Source organism: Lepidothrix coronata, unplaced genomic scaffold, assembly GCF_001604755.1.
Source record: "Lepidothrix coronata isolate B3197 unplaced genomic scaffold, Lepidothrix_coronata-1.0 Scaffold112, whole genome shotgun sequence".
Taxonomy (NCBI): Eukaryota; Metazoa; Chordata; class Aves; order Passeriformes; family Pipridae; genus Lepidothrix; species Lepidothrix coronata.
The window spans coordinates 1065795-1089422 of record NW_016690292.1 but is presented as its reverse complement, the minus strand read 5'-3'; the positions used below and the strand labels follow the sequence as shown (position 1 = coordinate 1089422).

Below are 23628 nucleotides of genomic sequence, written 5' to 3'. Positions count from 1 at the left end.
TAATTTTTTTTTAGTTTTTTGCTTTGTTGGTGTGTGGGGCGGGGCTTGTTTGCTTGTGGTTTTTAAAACATTCTCCTTTATGTTCTGGAGATTGTATGTTTCAGAAAAGAGATCCTGAGCTGTCACTAACAAACTTCCACTTGTTTTTCTTTCCACAGGAGATGATAACGGAGTCCACTCCGCTGCGTTGCAGGAAGCTCAGCAATCCTGACATCTTTTCATCTGCTGGGAAAACCAAGCTCCATCGTCAGCTGAGTCAAGATGACTGCAAGCTGCGAAGAGGTAGTTTGGCAAGTTCTTTGTCAGGTATGCCATTTTGTAAAGATAGTATTTGTTGGTATTAAAGATGCAGCATTACTTGTTGGCATAGCAGTTGTAATAAAAGATACTGGTAAGTCACTTCTTAAAAATTAGAAGTGACCTCTTGTTGGCAGAGCATACAAAACTTTATGTAAGAGGAAGATGTGGAAAAAATATTAGTAGAAAAGAGTGAAAAGGGGAGTCTGGATTTGGACTGAAATTCTGTATATGGCCCCGTGAAAAGTTAGAAGCTAAGATTTAATGGGCAAAGTTAAAAGAATGGAGTGGTGAAACTTTAGGCAACACAGTGATGCTTCCTTGCCCCTTTTACCATCAGCACTTGAATGTAAGCTGCCTACTTTGCCATATTGTTTCTTACTGGAAAGCTGACTTTTACATCAGGTTCAAATTACTATTCAGTTTCTTTTTGGCTTCAAAAGCACTGTGATTCAAAATAAAAACCTTGCTTACTGACTAGATGTTTTTTCAGTTTGTGTTAAGTTTGGTTTTTTTCTTGTGAATGCAATATTCAGCCCTGTCAGAGACTTTAGTTTGTCAGCTCTAGAACCATGGAGTGAGCATAGGCTAGTGATTAGCCAAAAAAAGTGGACCAAGCTCAGTAGTTTTCTTTTTTATCAAAGGCTTTATTTGTGGGCGAGGGCATAGTTTTACAGTTGTTTAAAGCTGATATCAAAGTTTGTAATGCTGGAATTAGAGCATGGGGAGCTGCATGATCAGTCTAGAATGAAGTGGCTGATATGCCTGAATGCTGCTGTTTTTGTGTAGGGTTAACTTGCAGCCCATTTCCTCCCTAATTAGGCTGACTGTTTGCCTATTTGCATGTTAGTGCAAGAACTAGAAGAGCTGAAAACTCTCAGGTGGGAGGGGAAGAGGAAGAAGATGAAACCACCCTTTTTGGCATCAGCATGGACTTACATGATTGTGAAAATACATCCAGTCCTGGTCCCTTCATTTTTTATCAGAGGAAGATAAATATTTTCATGTTTGAGGTGTTAGGTGTAATAGAATTAAATAAGCAGTAAAGTATGTATGTTTTATTTTCGCTTGGCCTTGGCTTCGTGTTTTATTTGTAATAAGTGGCTAGTTTCTGAAAAATGGAAACATTCATCATGTTTTGTATTCATGTAAGTTTGCTCTCCAAGGTAGGTTAATCACTAGAGGAAAACAGAAGTGCACGAACTACAGAGCTGTTGGCTGACTGCAATGGCCCAAGTTAGTACCATAATTTGCCTTTTTTTTTCCCCTTGAGTAGAGGAAAGCAAAGTAAATAGGTGGAAGCAGGAACACTGGAAGCCCTGCTCTTTTGTTGATTCTCATTTCAGAACAAAAAATTCACAAGAACTCTATGTTCTCCAGAACTTGTTGCTTCATCTTAATGACTTTTCAGTCTACTACAGCCTGATTCGGGTAAAGAGCCCCAACAAGGTCGATCTGACCCAGATGGATAAAGAAAATGTACATGTTCAGATATATATTTCAAAGTGTTTAGAACTTAAGGCATGATAGGGAAAGGCTTTAGCTTAAAGCTCCATCCTGAAAATGATTCCACCTTATTTTTTGCAACAGAATCAGAAGAGTTTTAAGAGTGTAGATGATTGTGCATGCAAAGTGTGCACAATTCATGTATGGTTGGCTGAGATTTGACTCTTGATGGAATTCTGTCCTCCTGGATTCAGGTTTTGTGGAACTAAAAGGAGATAATGATAACTATATATTCTGGAATCTTAAAGTTGTTCCTGCTCTCAGGCACAGGTATTTTGAACTGTTAGATAATTATGTTATTTGACTTGCCATTATAGGATATCTTAGTGCTGTACAGAGATAAATATAGCAGTGTACATTTCTGTGGTTGTAGAACTCTGTAGACAAGAGGAGTCATAGTATTTGTACATTGTCTTGAAAATGAACAAGCCATGAAAATCATGCCCACAGCTGTAAGCAGCTTGAGTGGGACTAGGAAAAATGTACTAATATGCTGTGTCTCTGTTCGTTGGCCAAAGCTGAGCCTGCTCGTCTCATACACTTTGACTCATTCTGTTGGTGTGTACTTGGCCCATTGCTCAACTGTCACAGAAAATGAATGTAAACAAGTTAGAAAAAAAAAAGACACCACTTCCACTCCCTGTCCCCCCACATTGTAGCTAATCACGTTATATGACAGTCTTCCAAATACAGCAGCCACTTTTATGGAATGGATATTATAATTCACATCTAATATAAGGTGAAGTTGAATTTGTAAAATAGCTTTCTGCCTCTGAGAAAATAAGTGTTTTTCTACAGCACATACGTGATTAAAGGTGTAGTCTCCTTCCTGCTACTTGTTGCAACAAATGTCTTAGTTCCCTGTGATTCCTGAGCATGTAATAATCTGTTGAATGCAACTATATTTACCATGCTTGGAAGGACATGTGTTGTTTAGTCCCATAGTTCTAATTTTAAGGAAAAGAGATATTATCCACTCCCATTTTGCAGATGGTGGAACTGAATTACAGAGGTTGACTGACCAAAGTTACAGAGGAAGTCATCTGGAAGCTAATAACTGAACCCAGATTCACAGACTTCTTCACTTATGTGTTTTTAACCACAAAAATATCTTTCTTCTTTTTTCTTTCTGAATGACACTGTACATAAAAGGAAGCTGTCAAGCTCCATGGAGTCACAATATGACCTACTTTGACTTTGGTTCTTTCTCTCTGTGGAAATTTACTGCTTGACATTTTTCAAAAAGGAGAGTTGTATTGACTAGAAAAAAAAAAGTATTTTGCAGAAAACATCCGTCCATGGTTCAAAGGAAGACAACATTTAAACATAGACTATATTATGATTACAGGTGCATGAAAGATAGTGCGGGATGTTCCAGTGGTAGGAGAAGGGTGGGGATGTCTGGATACCTAAGCTATTTAGAGGAGATAATATTTTACAATTAGGAATGCATTTTCATAAGAATTTTTACAGCAATACTAAAGAGATTTTGCCTCTGTGTAAGGCAGTGAATATTGGTTTCCTTTGTGTAAAATATAGAAAGGTATAAAGTGATAGAAGTCTGTTTTTGCATTTTTGGATTTCCCCATTATCTCATAATGTAAACTAGATTTTTTTGGAAATTGCTAGTTATCAAACAGAATGAATTTACTGGTAGGGTGCTCTTACAAGTTCTAATCTACCAAAATCTTGAAACTGCTTTTATTATTAAACGCTTTTTCTTCGTATGCATTATTTGTTCTCAGCTTTGCAGTTGGAGCTTGCAAACTCGTTTAAAAGCAAGCTGATGGTATTTTGATTTTGTTTTTAAAGGAAAACAGCTACTTCCCTTATCAAATAGTGTCCACAGTGGAGTGGGACAGACAATATGGCAGCCTCCTGGAGATACCTCAAACCTGGTCCGCATGAGAAATCAGTCTCTAGGACAATCTGCTCCTTCACTTACTGCTGGTTTGGTGAGTGAGTCTGGGAATACTCGTCATGATCTTGTGCTATAAAAAGTGATGTGATTCTATGCTTTCATTTTTACCTTGTTTTCCCTGCTCCTGCTCATTGCATGCAGCATTTTGTTCCTGTAGGGCATTTTAGGATAGAAGGTGAATTAGGGCGAGAATATGTTCACCCTGCTTTCGACAGAAAGCAGGAAAATATGCGTGTGTGAAGAATAATTTCTTTTTGGGGATGCTCCTTCTCAATGCTACTTAAGCTGCCTGACACCTGAAAGAAATATCAGTGGAAGTCCAGGGAGATGTGAACATGGGAACCCAACCATTTAAAACAAATTTAATTGGGAAGCAGCTTTCTGAATAGCTACCTCTGCCTGTTTCCCTAGGGAACAGCTAGGGGAATGAATCTGAAAGGGATAACTGTCCCAAGGAATTGAAGAGCTGGAACTGACCTCTGCTCTTCTACGTGGTTTCTGTCAAAAGGTTTTGGTAAAGTGAATGTATTTTTGAGGAACGTTGCATGTGTTAAATTAGCATTTTCTAAGAAGAGAGTATTCTGTGTGGGGAGAGACACACTCAGGTGGCTACAGTCAAGTCTGAATTGCACACCAAAAGGAACATACATTTTGTTTGCAGATGTTCCTTATTACCTCTAAATAGCTGAAATCGCTGAAATGTGAGGAGAAGAAAAATACAGGAGTAGGAAAAGAGTTACTTATGAGCAGTCATATATGCAACAGAAATTGTTGGTAAATAGTGGATTAAAAGCAAAGATGAAATCCTTTTTTGCCAAACTTCTACAGAGTTGCTCGTGTAACAAGTTTTACTCAAATGAGGAATTTTTGGTGTGCTCTTCTTAGAGAGCTCCAAGTAACTGGATAAATTTATATAACATTGTAAGACTGCTTAGAAGCAATGACCCCCTCAAATAAAAGGGGGGGATTGGATATAGCCCAAAGAATTGTTTTGGGGGACCCTAGACAGTTTGGCACCACTAGGCTATGAAAGGAAACTTAGATCTTTCTAGTTCAAAAAGCCACTCGTTTGTGTTACATCTAATTTTGATTTCACAATGAAGTACTTGTAGTCATGGCATTTTCAGACACGCTACTATATTGAAATTCTTCTGATTTGATTTAATTGTATTGTGTCTTAATTTGGTGCCTGTTCAGTGTTTGCCTTAAATTTATGTTCTTACCAGTGGTTCTAAATTCAACTGTATCAACAGAAAGGGAAAATGCTCATATGAAACTTGGCATAGAAGTATATTTATCTGATGGAGATTAAAAAAATTAAGATGTTAAAACACAGGCCTGTTCTCTAGAGGCAGGCAAATGCCTTGAAGCTCCATAGCTTAAGTTAATGAACTGTGCTTTGAAACAAAGCATTAATTCTCAGATATTTAATTTGGAATACTAGGTTGTTGCTTAACAGCTGTGTGCAGCTCAGCAAGCTGCAGATGTTTGCGTGTTATGATTCTGCATATTATTAATATGATGTGCTTTCAGTTTGTCATGGCAGTGTTTGTGCTGTCTATCAAATGTTCTGATATGAAACACAATGCCAGTAAGTTATTTTAAAACAAGACCCCTAGAATTTTAGATAAGTAAAGCAGAGAAATTAATCTATAAATCCAGTGTTTGCCCCTCTGTGATGGTGTTTAGGTGCTGAACTATCCAGTCACTGTTCCATGGCTCATGGTGGGCTGTATTTTCATTACAGTTGCAGTTAATTAAGCCTAGAAATGAAAAATTTTTATGCCAAGTGGGCTTCAAAAGCAATGACTAAAGAGCTGGTCACAAGATGAACACCTAATTAAATGCAGGGAGTCCTGGGATCTTGGAACTAGTTACACGTTTGCAGCTGTTTTAATATGCTTGTGGTATTGAAATAAGTTTCACAAATTAGAATAGCAAAAGGTCTCTTGCCAGTATAATTAATCTTCTTTGAAGAATAGCTCTATTAAGAGTTGAGTAGGTTCAATAATGCAGAGTGTCATTTTAATACGCCAGTCTTGACTGGTAGAGCATTTAATTTTTTTATTATTTGTTATAATACAATAGTTGGATAGCTACAGAGAAGTGGAATGTGGTATGGGAAAGCCAGAATCCTCAAAGCTCTGTTGATTGTTTCTGCTCCATCTTTATGGCACTGCAGGTATCAGTAGATTTCCTTTGCTAAATTGCTTTGCTGGCATTCAGTAATGTGTTTTTTTTTTTGCTTTCTAACCACTGCTAATCCTACAGATTGTTTACAGTGCTTAAATTGCATTCTTTTCCGCTTTGGAAGTATTGGCAAAGCAAAAAGATAAAGTAACAATAGCAAATCTTCAGAAATTAGTTTGCAACTTCTGGAACAAGACTGATAGCTGGGCTGCTTATCAGCAACGACTCCAGAACTGGAAATACATCAAATTCTATCTTGCTAAACTATATAAACACAATTTATTGTTGGGCAGAATCTTTCAGCTTGTACATGTGTGACAATGTGGATTAATGTCTGTGCAGCAGTTGCCATGAGATCCTTGACTTGAGGAAGAAGCCAGGGCAGGGTGAATGCTGTGGAATGACTGGTGTTGATCTGATCTGTGTGCCTTCTAAATATATGTGAGGATTTCACAGCATGACCTTCAGCTCATCATCTACCCTTAAGACAAATGGCTCTGATCCTAAGAGATTGAATTCTGGTGAAGACTTTTAAATCCCTAAAATAGCTGAGGAAGTAATCAGAGGAAATGACATAAAGCATCACTGTGGGCATCTCAGTGGTGTTTCCTGCTCTCAAGACTCAAATATAGTAAAAGATGTGGGCACAGGGAATGTATGTAAAGTTTGCGTTTAAGGAACAGAAAGGTAATTTTGTGGAAAATCTTTTATGACTTAATTTGGGGGTTTATTTATCTGAAATCTTACCCTGCTGTAAAAAGAGTTAGAACATGCACTGTGTTTTGAAGGGAGATGATGTGAAAGATCAGGAATATGGATGCATTCTCTTATGAAGAAAAGCGTGAAGAGCATCAGGGTTTGTAAATTTTAGAAAGGAAAAGGAGCTTGTGAAGAGAAGGTTGTGATGGTTGTAGAGGAGGTAGATTGAGAGTGTCTCTCTTGCAGCTATTCATTTTGACAGAACTCAGTGTGAATGAAATCGATTTCCAGAAGTGATGCTGTAAGATGTTAATATTCCAGGGCTGGGGCGTTTATGGGTGGGCAATGGATGATTTTCCCCTCATGGTTGTTAAGGACAGGTTGCTCAACTAGAGCACTGCACTAATGCTGAATATGCACCTACATTTGTGGAGAGAGATGAGTGTTTTTTGTGTGTGTGTCCCACCACCTGGTTCCTCAGAGAGCATCTTGAGCACTGTCTTCAGGGTTTTCTGAAAGAAATATCTGACAGTGTGCAACCCATTAATTAGGACTATGTCTTACATGCATTGCTCAGCATCTAATGCCTGGAAAAGCTTGAGATGTTCCAGGAATAAGAAATCATAGTGTTCCTTCTGCCAACTGTGGCGATAGGAAAACATTTGAAGAAGCCTGTCAGTGGAAACTTAGACATGTTTGTGAAAGAGATTTTGAAACCTTTTTTTTTAAATACTTACAAACTTCAGCTTTCTGAAGTGCTCCCAGTATAGAACTGAAACTTGAGGTACCCATTGAACTGAAAAACTGAACATAACTTTTGAAAACGAGGTTGAGGATTCCAGCTGGGTGGTTGCAGTTCTCTTTAGATTAAACTTTCTTCCTTATATTCTGTACCACATAGCATGTGGTCACAGCCATTTCTTCATCTTCAGAGATGAAGGCTGCTGATTAAGCACTTGGTGCTCTATTAATCCTCTGATGTCAGACTTGCAAGATTTCCTTGTAGGGTCAGTCTCATCTCAGAGAAAATCAAATGACTTAGGGTTTTACATTTGCTTTCTAAGGTAATGGTTTAAACAAAATGAAGCTATGGCATATTCATTGTGGTTGTACAAAGTGCCAGATGGCTCACCTTTCCCTAGTGTTCTAGAAGAAATGGTTAAAAACCCAATCTTCTTAGATTTTGAATTATAATAATGATCTGGAGGGTAGAAAGGCTCAAATGCAACGACTTGAAATTGCAAACAAGCTGAAGAACTTCCTGTGTTGAATAACACTGAGGCAGTGATGCTTCTCATTCAGTTCAGCTGATTTATTACAAATGTTTAGTTCCCCAAAGCTGTGTGGATTAGGCAATACCGAGTGGAATGGGGAGAATGGGTCGTTCTTGTGATCTTGGGTCCTTGGCTCAGCAAGTAACTTGGTAGCTGAGACAGACTTCATGCTATGCCATGTTACTTTTGATGTTCAAGTTGGGGTATGCTTTTTAGATGTAGGAGAGAATATTTACGATTTATTCTCTAAACTTCTGCTCCTTTGCTTTTTTAATTTCATATTAGATATATTAGGTATATAATCATTTGTACCTAAAATATAAACTTCCCCTAATAGTTTATTTCCCCTGTGCAGGACAGTGTTCATTAAAAAGAAGATTCAAGTTTGTGTTTTTCCTGGCTGTGAAGAAGAGTGGCTAGTTGGCTACAGATTTGAATTAGTGAGTGACTGTAGGTAATTCCCTGTAAATTCATGTGGAAGTGGAATCTAATGGCTATGTTTTAATCAAGCCTGTGGAGGGGTCTGTGGAGCTGGGTTGCCATCTGCTGGTGTTCCGGGGCTGGGGACAGGAATCGTGAGCTCCACAATCCAAACGAGCTTTTGTCAAACGTTTTTAGAGATCCTGGTAATTGTTAGTTGCTTTACAGCACGGGTATGTTATTTCCGGGACCGTATCCCACAGGAATCACTTGCTAATAACCAGCTTTTTTCCTTTAGCTGGACTATGAATTCTCTCCATATCATAATGCTGTACCACGGTTTGCAGCATCATTTCTCTGGCAACAGAGAGATGAAGGCTAGGATAGCTATGAATAAAACAAAATTTATTTTAAAAAAAAATTATTTGGAGGTGATTTTATAAACAGTTTGCGATTTTTTTTATTTTTTTTTATTTTTTTTTTTGGGTGGGAAGCCGTGTGGTGCTCCCGCCTCTGGGCTGGCGGTGGCGCTGCAGCCCCGGCCGTCCCTCCGCGGGGAGCTGCAGTTCCCGCACCGAACCTCGCCGGGGCTCTGGGGCGGCCCAGGCTGGAGCCAGGGATGCTCTCCTGCGGCCAAAAGGAGCCCTTAGTTCTCTGCTGCTCATCAGTTCAGTACGGAAGTTAATAATTCAAAAGGCCTGGTGAAGTGCAGTGGAACTGGGAGTTCCAGCTTTGTACTCTGCTTCAAAACCCCTCCCACTTATAAAAGAAAATTCTATCTCTGGCTCTCCTGTTTAGTCCCCAGTGCTTTAGTGAGTTTACTGTTTATTATTTAGGATCTCTGCTTTATGCACCCAGGCACCTGGGTTGTTAATCTCAGAGGGATGAGGTCTTGGAAGGGATAGAGTTTGTAGTGACTAGCAGATACCATGTATATGACTAGCAAATTTAATATTAGTTTACAAGCCACAGTATCTGATCTTCCACCACACTCTCCACCTCTCTGCTCGATGTGAGTGCAGAGAGTTTTGATTTCTATCTCCTCACAAAAGAATTAGATGTAATCTCTGTCTTTTTATAGAAAAATACAATACTAGTTGGGGGACAAATCATTAATGCCAGTTGTGCATAGCACTACCTCCTGCTGGTTGCCTGGATACTTAGTATGGAAGCAGGCATTTGAATCTGATGGGAAAACTTCATTTACATTTGTCTTCTGAAACTGAGAGCTGCTCTTTTCCCAAAATGTTTTGTCACAGATAATGTTACTTTTAGGTTGACTATTTAAATGTTGCTCAATACAGCTGAAAATATTTTTGTTTAAGATTAATCATTAAAGTTACAGTTGATAAAGGCCATAAATTGTTTCAGGGAGTAAAGGACTTTCAATACTTGACTATATGAGTAGGATTTAATATTTTTATATTAGAAAAGGAGAAGACAGCAGAAACTATGGCTGCATGAATGAACGGATTTTATTACTGTATGAAGGCATGGAAATTGCATTTTAAATTGTCAGTTGTAATTGTAATGACCTGAGATGGGAAGTAAGTGGATTTCCAAATTAAGGCCATGTGTGAAGTCTAAGTTTATGAATACTAATTAGACATTTGCATTTACATATTCTGCAGAGTCTATTGGTGAATTTTCGAGAGCTTGGGTACATTATCAATTTTGGAATTTGGACAGGGCTTGAGGAAGAGGTAGGGAGCAAGTTCTAGTCATTGGGCAGTGTTTAGAATGCTTGCAGGGACTTACCTTTGTCACAGCTTTTAAGGTGTCCCTGGTAGGAAAACAAAAATGCATGTATCATGTGTTTCACTTCAAAATTCTCATCTTCAAATGTTGTTCCATAAATTGACCATCCACCTGTTCCGTCATGGTTAGTTATATCTCCTCCCTGACACACAAAGTCGGTGACTATTCTGTGAAAGTGGGAGTTCTTGAATCCAAATCCTTTCTCTCCTGTGCACAGGGCTCTGAGATTTTCAGCAGTTCTTGGGACAATATTTGAAAACAGCTCCGTGGTTATGTGTCCTAAAGGTTCATCATTAGCAGAAACTTCAAAATACACAACAGGGTTGGTGTCCTTTGACAGTCCTGCTGCCAGAGATAAGTGCCCTTTCTGTAGTTCTGACAAACTTAGCTGGCATTCTTCAAACCTCCTCTTGAAAGAATTAGCCATTTCTTGGCTTTTAAATCAAACTGCAAATTGCTCAACTTTTACTTCACCATCAGCATAATCTGTGGCTCTACGCTGGACTTCCAGAGGGCAGATTTTGGCCTATTCAGAAGACTAGTTCAGAGTGTACCCTGGGAAACAACCCTTGAAAACAAAGGGGTCCAGGAGGGATGGACATGCTTCAGGAAGGAAGTCTTGAAAGCACAGGAGCAGGCTGTCCCAGTGTGCTGAAAGGCAAGCTGGCAGGGAAGATGACTGGTCTGGCTGAACAGGCAGATTTTGAAGGGTAAAGAGAGGAGCCTACCGATTATGAGGAAAAAGGGCTGGCTGCTCAGGAAGAGTTTAGGAATACAGTTAGGTCATGTAGAAAGAAAATTAGAGAGACAAAGGCACAACTTAAACTTAATCTCGCCACTTCTGTGAAGGATAACAAAAAGTCCTTCTACAGATACATCAATAGCAAAAGGAGGGGCAAGGAAAACCTCCATTCTTTGTTGGACATGGGCGGGAATATAGTTATCAAAGATGAGGAAAAGGCTGAGGTGTTTAACACCTTCTTTACCTCAGTTTTCAACAGTAAGACAGGTTGTCCTGAGGACAGCTGGCTTCTGGAGCTTGTAGAAAGAGATAAGAGTCTGAATGGCCCCCTGTAATCCAGGAGGAAACAGTTAGAGACCTGCTGAGCCACTTGGATCCCCACAATTCTATGGGACCAGATGGGATCCACCCAAGGGTGATGAGGGAGCTGGGAAGAGCTTGCCAAGCCACTCTGTATCATCTACCAACAGTCCTGGCTCACTGGGGAGGTCCCAGATGATTGGAAGTTGGTGAATGTCACACCCATCCACAAAAAGGGCCGGAAGGAGGACTCTGGAAACTACAGGCCCGTCAGCCTGACCTCAGTGCCTGGCAAGGTTATGGAGCAGATCATCCTAAGTGCAATCACACAGCACCTGCAGGATGGACAAGGGATCAGACCCAGCCAGCACGGGTTTAGGAAGGGCAGGTCCTGTCTGACCAACCTGATCTCCTTTTACAATCAGGTGACCCACCTGGTGGATGAGGGAAGGGCTGTGGATGTGTCTACCTGGACTTCAGGCAGGAAGGGATCTGGAAGTTCGGATTGGCAGGAAGCTGAACATGAGCCAGCAGTGTGCCCAGGTGGCCAAGAGGGCCAATGGATCCTGACCTGGATCAGGAACAGTGTGACCAGCAGGTCCAAGGAAGTGATTCTTGCCCTGTACTCAGCACTGGTGAGGCCGCACCTCGAGTGCTGTGTCCAGTTCTGGGCCCCTCAGCTCAGGAAGGACATGGAGGGGCTGGAGCAGGTCCAGAGAAGAGCAATGAGGCTGGGGAAGGGACTGGAGCACAAGTGCTGTGAGGAGAGGCTGAGGGAGCTGGGGTTGTTCAGCCTGGAGAAGAGGAGGCTCAGGGGAGACCTCATCACTCTCTACAACTACCTGAAAGGAGGTTGTAGCCAGGTGGGGCCTGATCTGTTCTCCCAGGCAACCAGCAGTAGGACAAGAGGGCATGGTCTCAAGCTGTGCCAGGGGAGGTTTAGGTTAGATATTAGGAAGAAATTCTTTACAGAAAGGGTAATCAGGCATTGGAATGGGTTGCCCGGGGAAGTGGTGGATTCTCCGTCCCTGGAGGTTTTTAAGATGAGACTGGATGTGGCACTTAGTGCCATGGTCTAGTAACTGTCGTGGTGGTGGATCAAGGGTTGGACTTGATGATCTCGGCGGTCCCTTCCAACCCAGCTGATTCTGTGATTCTATGTGTTTTCATGATAGATTCAGGTCACATGCTTCACAGTGGCATCCAAAACTGATAGTCCTGATTGGTTTTTCACTAGGAAACTTTGTTCTGAATAACTCATGTACAGAACAGGAAATGATTTTGATAAATTCTGTACTAAAGTTATATTTACTATATAGTGCATATTACTTAAATGTAGTCAGCATCTTGCTCTGAAGAAACTTCAGCATGTTACTAAACACAGTCAGCATCTTTTTACTCACTTCAGTTAAGTGAATTCCATTTTGGAGTGGACTCATTGGCTTAAAGGAGATTTTCATATTAGAAAGAGAATTTGAACACCCTTCTGTGTAACCTGAGGCTTGTCATTGTAGGAAATATGAATTCATAAAGCTTGCCTTGTGATAATTGTTAGGCACTAGACTGTCAGTTTGAATGATTGCAGTTCTCATTATCTTCAGATGCTGCATGTTATTTTTTTTTTGTCTGTGAATATGTTGAATTGATTTTTGGCACATGCAGTCAGTCCTCTTCCTGACAGCAGCACTATTGTAGGTGTAAAGTTAGAAACTGCTGTAGTGTGCATGGGAAATTAGCTCTTTTTGCTTGGGGAGCTGTGGAGAACTTAAAATATAGTTATTCAGTCTGTCTTGAACACACATTGTCGCTGAGTGAGGCTTAGTTTCATGAGTATTGTTCTATGGTTCTTAATGACCTACGTAATGATATGGATAATAAAAGTTCTGTTTTTTAATTTAAAGTAGTTGAAAATTGGCTGTTTTATTTTGGTGATTTTTGGCAGGTATTTCCATAGAAAGGCACTGTGAGATATCTGCATTTAGTATTTTAACATGGCTGCCTTCTGTGTCTGGTAATACTTCTCAAAACTGTTTCCTAGGATGTGATAATAGGAGGATTGGTCTTAAAAAATTTCAAATTTCAAAAAAAGTTTCAAACTGCTTTCTTCCAGAAATGCAAACTGTTTTGAGCTTCAGGGCATCTGTACTAATCCCCCACAGCATTTTGACTAAGCAAAGGCTTTGGAGATGCTCTGTAAATTAGTAGCATAATCCTCTGTGTTTGGCTGTTTTTTTTGCTTGGTATGTTTTCCTGTACTGTGTCATTTTGGTTTATCCATGCCATGCAATGTGTTTTTCCACCCATACAGTTTCAACCACAGAGACACAGTGGTTGCTTATTTTACCACTTGGAGGACAGTGGGAATACAGTGGTTTATGTGCATCGCCTCTGAAGAGCTGCAGCTCAGAACCTTTCCTAACAGTTAATCTGAAATCCTTATTACCTTGAGATTACTGGAGGGGGAGAGGTGAAATCTCTTGGCAGAGATAAGGGTAGCCTTGTAAGTGAAACACGCTGCTAAAACCTGAGACTTATGCAACAGTCCTGATATCTGAACTTTGATAAACTAAGATACAGAGAGGTTAAGTCCCTTGGTCACCTGTAGAACTGAAAGTAAAGCACACCTCACAGGCTTTCTGTAAATCTCAGTTTATTAATGTTTGGCAAATGTTTGGAGCTCAAATGGACGGTGCAGTCACTGTTTATAGAGTGCTGGTATAATTTTCTTTTTTTCTGATTGTGTTCAAGATATTTAAATTTTCAAGTCAATTGTTCAAAAGCCGAGACATACCGTGATCTCTTACCTGGCCTTGCTGTGTTTTATTGCTAACCCGAGCATTTCTCCATTAATTGTGAGTTTCAGACTCTTCCCTGCTGGGCACTGCAGGCTCCTTGGGCTGTGAGAACATGAGGTATGAATTCAGAATAAACATTACATTAGCAAGCTAGATTTAGAGTCAATATCTGTAGTTCTTACCTTTGTGAACAGAAACTAGGATAAATAATAATGGCCAGGTGTTTGTTTCAAATTGTTGTATACTGTAGGAACAGATGAGGAGAATTCCTGTATTGTGGCATTTTTGATAGATCTGAATTTTTTTCACTGGAAGCACTTGTGGCCACCTAAGTGTCTAATGCACAATTTGCTGAGAGGGTGCTGTATGTGTTCAAAATAAACCAGCTACCTGAGCCGTTTTTTTAGTAAATAACCCCCTGACTGAGGGGCTTCTGCTTTTGCTATTTATTGCAATGACCAAGTTTCCATTAAAAAGAAAGATTTTATGTTCATCATGAATATAAAACAGTCATGTTGAGACTGTAGTGTGAGTATGCAAAAATGTGTGTCAGTGTGAACTCTGTTATTGGCAAGGAGGGATGTTTGTAACAGAGGATTGAAAGATGTGCAGGGTTTCAGATCTGTCATAAAAGGATGTGAAATGTAATTAACCTAAAATAACCTTTAAAATATTTTTTGAGCCTGATAAATTAAATGAGCTGTTGAGATCACTTAATGAGAGACTTTAATTTTATACCTTAAATAATATCCTATTAAAATCCTCAAGATTTTGCTTTGTGATGGAATCCACTGAGATTTACATTTTCACAATGACCTCATGATTCAGTAACACTGTTAATATATTTGGTGCATATTTGAGGGGTAAGGTCTAGGTTAATGGCAACATTTATTCTTTAAGTGCTTGAAGCCACAAAGCTCTAATTGAAGATTGGAATGTTCAAACCTCATTATTTTAATGTGGTCATACAGCATAGTGACACTAAAAGTAGTTATATGATGAACTCCTATGGCAGGGTTCATAGTTTGTCCATGAAAACAAATTATTATGTGAAACTTGGAATTAAAATTCTCTGCCTTGGAGTTTAAATAAAACATGAAACTTCAGGTTTAACATGGTCTCTGTATTTGTCTTCACTCAAAATTCGCAATAAGCAATAATAAAATTAGCAATTAGCAATAATAAATTTGCATACCTTTAACCCAGAGAATACTGCTGTGACTGTTTACACAAAGTTACCAGTGCATGCACTAAATCTCTCACACAAACCCACCTCGTCAGATACTGTGACTTGTATTTCAAGTAGTTAAGCCTGCAGAGGTACTTTGGGCAAATTTGCATCTCGAATTTTCTAAATATTGGTAATTGAACTAATTTAATGGACGAGCTGTTGTCAAGGGAAATACGTACGGTTCTTATCACAGTGTCGAGGATCCAAGGGTTGAAGGCAAAGGTTGGAGCATTGATCACTGCTTGCATTTCACCAGTGCTGCTAACCTTGGGTTCTCCTTCAGCTTTGCACACTGTGCTGGCTCCAACATGAGCTGGAATCCCTTTGAAGACCCCTCCTGCCAGTTGGATGTTCCTGAGCTCTCCTTTCCCTCCTGTGTTTTCACATAAGTGTTTTAAAAAAACCCTCACCATAGTAATATTCAGTTCTTATGACTTGATGATAGCCAGAACAATTCTGGCTAATTGTGAATTCGGGCTGCTTCGTGCACAACTATATTTTTATTGTGACCTCCTTAATCCTTCTCCACTGTCAGACTACTGGTCTGGGAATCTTACTGTGAAAGCTGTAGAGTTGTATCTTGTATTGTAGCTTTACTGCTGCCCAAAATTTGTACAGTTACTAGTTCTGGTACTACTTTTATTTCTTTACTATTTAGAATTGCTAAATGAATGATGTTCTGAGTCACAGCCTTTTGATCCACAATCTCTTTGACTCTGCTCAAATGACTGTATGCAATGTAAAAAGTAAAAATTTGTGGGTATTATTAAATCTATTAATAGCTATTTGTTTGGTTTTAGGTAAGCTTTTGATGTTTTGCCTTAAAATTCACTTATCAAATGTTTTCTTTCAAAATAAAGTAGAATGTAGTGTGTTATGACTTTAAAATGCTTGCGTTTCTTATCAAAGTTATTTCTTAAATCTTAAAACAAAATAAGTTAATGAGGTAGAGACGTTTGGCAAGATAAACTGATGAAGTTTTTGAAAGAAAAGAGGAACAACTGTCATGAAGATGCAGAACTATCTGAATTGAGAGGAAAAGTACTATGTCAGCATTGCCAAACTATATTGATCAGGCTTCAACATCAATCCTGATTAAATAGGCAGCTGTTTAAAGTGGAATATTTGACAGTGACATCTTTTATTTTCCATATGATTACTTGCCTGCTGACATGTTTACTTCCTTGGTATAATTTACATACTGTGGTTAAAATGTCACTGACTGAGAAGTAGTTGAATTATACGAGAGAGTAGAAAGAAAATCAGACATTCTGATGGCTGATATGAACGTGTATGAATACTGGGTAATATCCACAAACAAACCAGCTGATTTATGTGCCAACATAATTCCAAGGGAGCACTCTAATAAATTGAGTGGCTCGCTTATCTTCTTATTTTTTTATGATAAAAGTTATTTAGAAGTCAGTTGATTGTATATATGTATATACATACATATATGTCATCATGGCTAGGCTTCGCGAACGAACGTATATATTAGATTTAAAAATAAAATGGCAGAAAATCTTTGTAAAATGAGAGGTGTTGAAAACCCTTGGGACACCCTGTTCCTTGTGGTTTTTTGTCAGACAAATCTGTGGCATCAGCTTCCTGGGAAAGTGTCAAGAATGGATTCAAACCTGTTTAATTGGAAGGGTGCTTGGCCATTAAACTTGGCTCTGCAATGAAGTGATAGATATCCTTTACCTTCTAATTGCTGAATTTCTCTATTTTTCCATAAGCAAAAGGTGAACTGCTGCTCTTCCCCCCGGCTTACCATAAATTGCACTAATTTCAAGGGAAAGGTGTGATGGTGCTCAGCTTCTTCACTGGAGTACATTAATGATGCAGGCCCTTCCATCTGCTATCGGATTTCATTTTTGTCCCATTATCAACAAGGCTTTTATCATCAAACTCTACCTGCACTGTATGAAATCTCCATCTGACAATAGTCATGGACAATTGTTAGTAATATTTAGCTCCATTTTTCCTTGCACATCAGGAAACTTCTCCAGTAGTTTGGTGGTTCAGAAGTAGGTAACCACAATTTGCCATTCTGGACCAAGCAGTGAAATGTTGGTTAAACTCAGTTTTGTGTTACATAAAATGGATGTAGTTGATTTAACTCCCATTTCACCTAAGCTACATGATTGAGCTTGTGCTTTTTGTTACAAGCTTCTGTTTGTGTTGAACCCCCCAGTTCAGAGTCGTGGAAAGCATATAATAATGTTCACTACCCATAAGTATCATTATTATCCTATCTACTGTATGTTTTACCAATAGTTACTTTAATCCCACAAAATGCTGGGACATGAGGAGAGTAGACTTTACATGTTACAGTGACTGTTTCATAAGGCAGATCGAGCTCCAGCAAAGATCCCACAGGAGGAGGAGTAATGGTTAGCAAGGCTCACTTCTGGCTTGAATTGTTAGTCAAAAAAACCACCCTAAAGGCTGAAACAGAAATAGAGGTATGCAGAGCTAAAACCAGTCAAAAAACCTGCTAAAGTTGCTTTCAGTTTCAAAAAAAAAAAAGAAAGAGAAGGCTTGTTGAGGAGCAAGGAACGTCAGCAAAGAGACTTGAATCTTTATAGTCTCCAAAGAACCGAATTGAGTCAGAATCACAGAATATTCAGAGTTGGAAGGGACCCACAAGGATCATTGAGTCCAACTCTGAAATGAATGGTGCATACAGGCATCAAACCCACAACCTTAATCAAGAGGTTAAGGATCTCTTCTTCAAGCAGAGAAATGCAGTGTTCCCCACACTTGCCCCTGATTAAGAATTAAAAGTGGTTAAAAGGAAAGCAGAGTGGTTAGGAACAGAATAAAGGAGGTTGTTAATTCTGTGAGTAAAAGGAGAAAGTGACACAGCTTTAAAATAATTCAAAGATGAAACATGTGAACTACTATTTGTGCTGTATATCCAATTGCTTAAAATAGTTTGAGGACTGGAAACAGGCAAATGAGTTACCAATATTTATAAAACAGGACCCATGAGCAATCTTGTTACAGAATTGCAGATGTTCACTTCATGTTGTAGTTGCCTGAATCCTAATTCTTATGAGTGTGATTTACCATTTGGTTGCATTAACATGTATGTACATAGGAGCAAGTCATTCAGATCACCCTGACAGTGCCAACCTCATTGTTTATACACTGTTATTACAGTACGTTTGTCAGCAGTGGTTTTATATTTATTTCTAAGTCACCAGTTAAAATCATGGAATCATTGAGTGGTTTGGGTGGGAAGGGACCTTAAAGATCATCTTATTTCAACCCCCTGCCATGGGCAGAGACACCTTCCACTAGACCAGGTTGCTCAAAGTCCCATCCAACCTGGCCTTGAACACTTGCAGGGATGTGGCATCTACAGCTTCTCTGGGCAACCTGTTCCAGTGCCTCACCACCCTCACAGTGAATAATTTCTTCCTTATATCTAATGTTATATGCATGGCTGTTCTGTTGACACAGAAAGGTCATATTCACTAACAATTCTTCTGACAGCTACTTTTGAAAATTTGATTGATTGGCAGGTTCTTAACCCAGAAAGTTTTGCTGTTTCATAGAGATACATTGTTTTAGAGATGTAGTTTTAAGTCAAGTTAAAATCTCTAAACAATTCTAAGTCTGATATGTTTACTTGGTCAGCAGAAGCAGTAATTTGAACACCTCAACCTCCACCTCTCCCATCCAAAGCACAGAAGAACTCTTCTCAGGAGCCACAGTGACTTATTTTCAACCTTCCCCCCCCCATAAAAATCTCAACAACTGATGTTACTTCTGCTTGTTCTTTGGAAAAGCTGATACAGGACTGAAGTAATTATTTTGCCTGGGATTGACATCATCCTAGCTGCTCTGAAACTTCCTCGATAATCTGCTTACTTGTTTGGCTGGGTAGGGATGGACTTTGGCTTTTCCCCTGCTTCCTGTTGCAAAAGCAGCTTTGAAGGCAGTACTGAGAAGGAACGGGGGCTGCTAGTGTGGGAAACTCAGGAGCACAGGAGGACAGAGAGCAAACTGCTACAATCAACTCTTAATGCTGATGTCTGAGAACTCTGAGGTATATTTAGAATGCTGCTGTTGTTGTGTTTGTTTTGTCCATTGCAGCTCACACTTAGATTTAGTTGCTTTCTACTTCAGTGACTTCGGAAGGAAACCTAAGGAGACAGGGGTTTCTTCAGCTTCATTACCTATTCTGCAAAGAGCTTCTCCTTCCCTTGAATTCCACCTTGACTGTACAGATTCGTGTTCTGCTGTGAGATCATTCTGTCAATATAGGCTTGTTTACTTCACAACTTCAGCAGTTTTGGAAGGCTCCTTTCAGAATTAAAACATCCACCTTTTGCATTAGCGGGTTCTTTTTCAGCATGGGACTGTGAATTGCTACTGATGACTGTCAGTGTTTTTCTTCTATGAAGACGTAGAATTGAATTGGTAGAATTGAATTCTCTGTTTTCTAATATAGTTTCCTGTGTTAATTGGTTTTGTGCTGGATCCTGTCAGACTCAGTATGATACTGGCCTTCTGAAAAGCTTATTTTGTTGATGCATTTAGATAAGGCTCTACTTTTTTCATGGAAAGAATTTTCTCTAGGGATGCTGCCAAGGCTCAGAAGACTAAGAAATCTTATGGCTCTGTATTTGAGTAGTAATCAAACTGGCACTTACCATCATTTTGTCTCTTTTGAGCTAGAACAGATCTGTAGATGAATATGTATTTTTGGCATTGGCTTTAACCAAAATTGAAAGTAATAGTATGAATGGTCATGACTGTCAGAAACACTGAGCAGTGGTAGGGAATCAAAGTTTCTGCCATTGTTCCTTCTTTCCTGGTAACTTCCAAGCCACTGGCCAATTTCATCCAGGCTTGAAAAGAAGAAGAAATGTCAAAAATAACTGTAATTGCAATAATATAAGAATTGGAATAGAGTAGGAGACACCCCCTCACGTTCTCTCGGTGACAGTCAGTTCATTGTTTATTGTGGTTTGGCAGCACTGGTTGACACTCAAATATGAGAGGGCTCGATTAGCTGGGGGAGGTGCTGTCCCCAGTTGGGGTGGAAGTAAAATAGGAGAGCCAGAGTTACCTCTGTCAGGACTATGGGAGGGAGCAAGGGGCAAAAAGGCAAACTCAAATCTGCAAGAAACTGTGTGTCTTTAATTCTCATTGCTCGAGAAGCAGCTTGTTTATATTGCAGTACTGAAAGAATCTGGCATCCTTCTGTTTCCAAAAACACTGGTGTTAGTGACCTAACTCTGGGCAAGGTTGGAAGGGCAGATTTTGAAAATGTTTCTTGAAATGCTTCCTTGTTGTCAGTTTGGCATGTTACTTTTTACTGTGGAAGGAACGGTGGGATGTTACTTCAGCAAACTGAAGATCTTTCCATGTGGTGCATTCTATGCCTCTTTGCAGCATCCTGTGGTTGTTCCAAGCTGGGACTGCACTGTAGGGTCAGCACAAGGAAGTGATGGATGTCTTCCCTGGACTGTAAATCTGACCTTCCAGAAAGGAGAGAAGGGAACCCTCACGTTTCTGTTGTGCATATTGGAGCTGAGCACTCTTGTGGCATCATCTGCAGTTTATTTCTTTGCTTTTCACTACTAAAGACATTAAAAAAATTAGTATTCTACAAGCTTGAAAGACAGACTATTATCTAATTGGCTTTTGGTTAGGAGGATACTGATTTCTAGGTCAATGTAAAACAAATGAGCATTTAAATTGAAGAGGAGCAGCTGTTCCAAAGCCCCTTTCCACAGTGCCTGGTTTTGTTAAGGATAATTATGTCTAATTTTAAATTATGATAGCTTTGAGTATTGAGCTTTGCCTTGTTACATCCACTATCTCATTCTCCTTCATCAGTAAGTATGTTCCATCTTGGAGCTAGATTTCTGATTGAATTTATTTTTCTGGGCCTCTGAATTATGAAGAGAAACACGGCTTTAAAGATGGGGGTTTCAACACTTTCATGCCAATGTTACCACACTCCCATTTTATTTTTCGAGGTCTCAAAACTGATAGAGTGTGTCTGATTCCTGTGGAAGGATACTGCTGAGAAAATACATATTTATGTAAACGTGTAAGATTTTTGTTCATATTTTTAGCTTGAAAATGGAAACGTCAGGCTCTAGTGCTGAGAAATCCAAGAAAGCTCTTGTCAGCTCTTGGAAGGAAACATATGCTAAAGATGTCCTGTGGATTACATACTGCTTGTTTCAATTAACACATTGATATTCTCTGTCAGTTCTAGAGACAAAAGCCCAGGTGACAATTCAAATGATGCATGAAAATCATATTTCAATTTTTTCTGGTGAGCTCAGATTTTATTTTTTTTAACAAAGAACAAAAGATTTCAACTGCTTTGGTCAATGTGATATTAGCAATTCAGTAGTATGTCTGAATGCTTTAAAGAACATATATATATATTGCTGCTGTAATGAAGCATGCTTGCTTTTATGAAATGTTTGTTGCTGGACATGAGAGTATTGTAGTGTCATGCCTAAGAATTTTGGGTTTGACTTTAATTTGGAGTAAAGTGTAACTGTATCAAGAAATGTAAAATATATATATTTGCATATTAATTTGAAATCCAAGCATTTTTGACCTGCTAGTTTTACTAAAGGAAGTTGTCTTCACATACTTTTTAAAATAATTAATGTCATACTTTTCCTCTGAGAAATTCTTTGAGGCTTCAAGTCAACAATTTTACTGTCTTTTGTTTCTTCTCCTGATTGAATGTAATTGGTTCTGTTAAACAAAACCAAAAAAAGTTTGAGATTGACAAATTATTATTATGCCTCTACTTTTTTAAAAAATGAAAAATAGCTTTTAAAGGAAAAAACCCACACAGTGGGGGAGAATTTACAAAAATGGGAAGGTCTGATGCAGATCCTGGGGAGAGGAAGAATAAAAAAAAATATTTATCACTGCACTGTAAATCTTTGAAATCCTGAATGAATTTATTCTTATATCTTTCTTACAGCTATTGTTCTAGTTCAGTGGATAAATGTTGGGAAAAGGGATATCTATAAAAAATGAACAGCTTTTAACTAATCCACCAGTTTGAGGGATGACAAAATTGTAAGAAATCAATAGCAAAGTTTTGTCTGAGACCAGAAACAAGAATAAAAAACTGTCAGAATCCATCAGTAAAGAACTGCTATGAGATGTCTCCCTAGGTATCAGTGTAAGCTTAGTCAGGTATAAACAAGGAGAGTAGGGGAGAGTAAAGCCCTCTAAACTCCAAATGTTTTGGCTTGTCTTCACTATTTATTTCAAAGGCAGTGTTTGAATGTATATCATGTTGGTGTTAAGCTAGCAAAATGGTACAGCCTTTGGAGACTTGTTTAAGCACTTCAATGTCAGCTGGAAATAAAGGTAAAATTCATGGTGTATTAAAATGAATTGCATGTGAATTAAGTTGGAAAAATATAGTCAGTGCTGTAGACTCTGTTCTTAGCAGAATAATTAAAGAAAAATCAGTTATTGACTTTCATGGCATTTTTCTTCATTGCTTTTTTCCCTAATGAATGAGTGTGTATGACAGTGTGAGTCATTATTTGTAAATGTTATGCTGGTGTAATAGAAGAGGTTCCATGTTCTGTGAAGCATCAAGTGTTTGTTCTGAAGAAGTGACTCTCCAAAATGACAAATATCCTACAGAGAGGAAGATACAGTGAAATACAGCTTGGTAGAGTTTCATACCTTTGCAATTTATCCTTGTTAACTCTGAAAAGGAAGTGATATCTCTATATAAAAATTGTCTAGCTTGTACTTCAAAGTCAAATGTGGCTTTATTGGTGAAGTAAGAATCGGAAGCAGAAAAGTTTGGGAAGAGTTTACAGAAAGGGGAAGTCTGTATATGCAAACCAGTGAGGCTGCAGGAAGAGTGCTGCTAGTCAGGAGTGTGGATAGTGGAGGAAATGTTTTGTGTATAGTAAAATTTTGGGGGTATTTCCCAGCATGTGGTTGCATTAGATATGAGATCTATCTGTAATCTGTAGTTTTATCAAAGCAAATTCTGTGGCAAAACAGTTCTGGGGCTAACTGGGTTCATGTTGTCTTTCCTGTGGGATTCATGAAACTATAGGCTTTGTTTCTAAAAACCTTTAAGTCAATACCTTCATTAGGGAAACACATGAGATGGTATTGGGTCCCTGAGCTTTGGGTTTGTTGCTGTTCTGATTGGAGGTATTGGCTGCTGATGTTTTAAGTCCTCTGAAGCATGAGGGTTGTCTTATAATAAAGGAAGAGAATCCTGATTTTGGCAATGTCATCAAAATGTGTTTTCTTCAGGTTTAAATCTACAGCAAACCTTGAAAAAGGCTTTTCTGCCAGTCAGAAAAAAAATGTTTGTTTTAGGAATGGTATTGTATTTGAAATGTAGCATCAGAGAAGCTGGTTACCATTGTGTTCCAATGGCAGTTCAGCTCCAGAACATGAATGTTTGCGTAGTGAATTTAGCAATTTCTCTAAATATTACAGTTTAATTAAAGATT

At 38.9% G+C, this 23628-nt stretch overlaps 1 protein-coding gene across 5 annotated transcripts in view; it reads left to right on the top strand.

The window, feature by feature from the left end:
* Positions 1–23628, top strand: part of MAST2 (microtubule associated serine/threonine kinase 2) — a 192297-nt gene that overhangs the window by 20560 nt on the left and 148109 nt on the right. For 4 of the 5 annotated variants that reach the window (XM_017824605.1, XM_017824607.1, XM_017824606.1 and 1 more), the window contains exons 2-3: positions 159–306; positions 3616–3758. In XM_017824605.1, coding sequence (XP_017680094.1) covers positions 159–306; positions 3616–3758 — 291 coding nt within the window. Of the gene's footprint in view, positions 1–158; positions 307–3615; positions 3759–18993; positions 19194–23628 lie in introns of those variants that run through there. The other variant, XM_017824612.1, reaches the window with a different exon arrangement.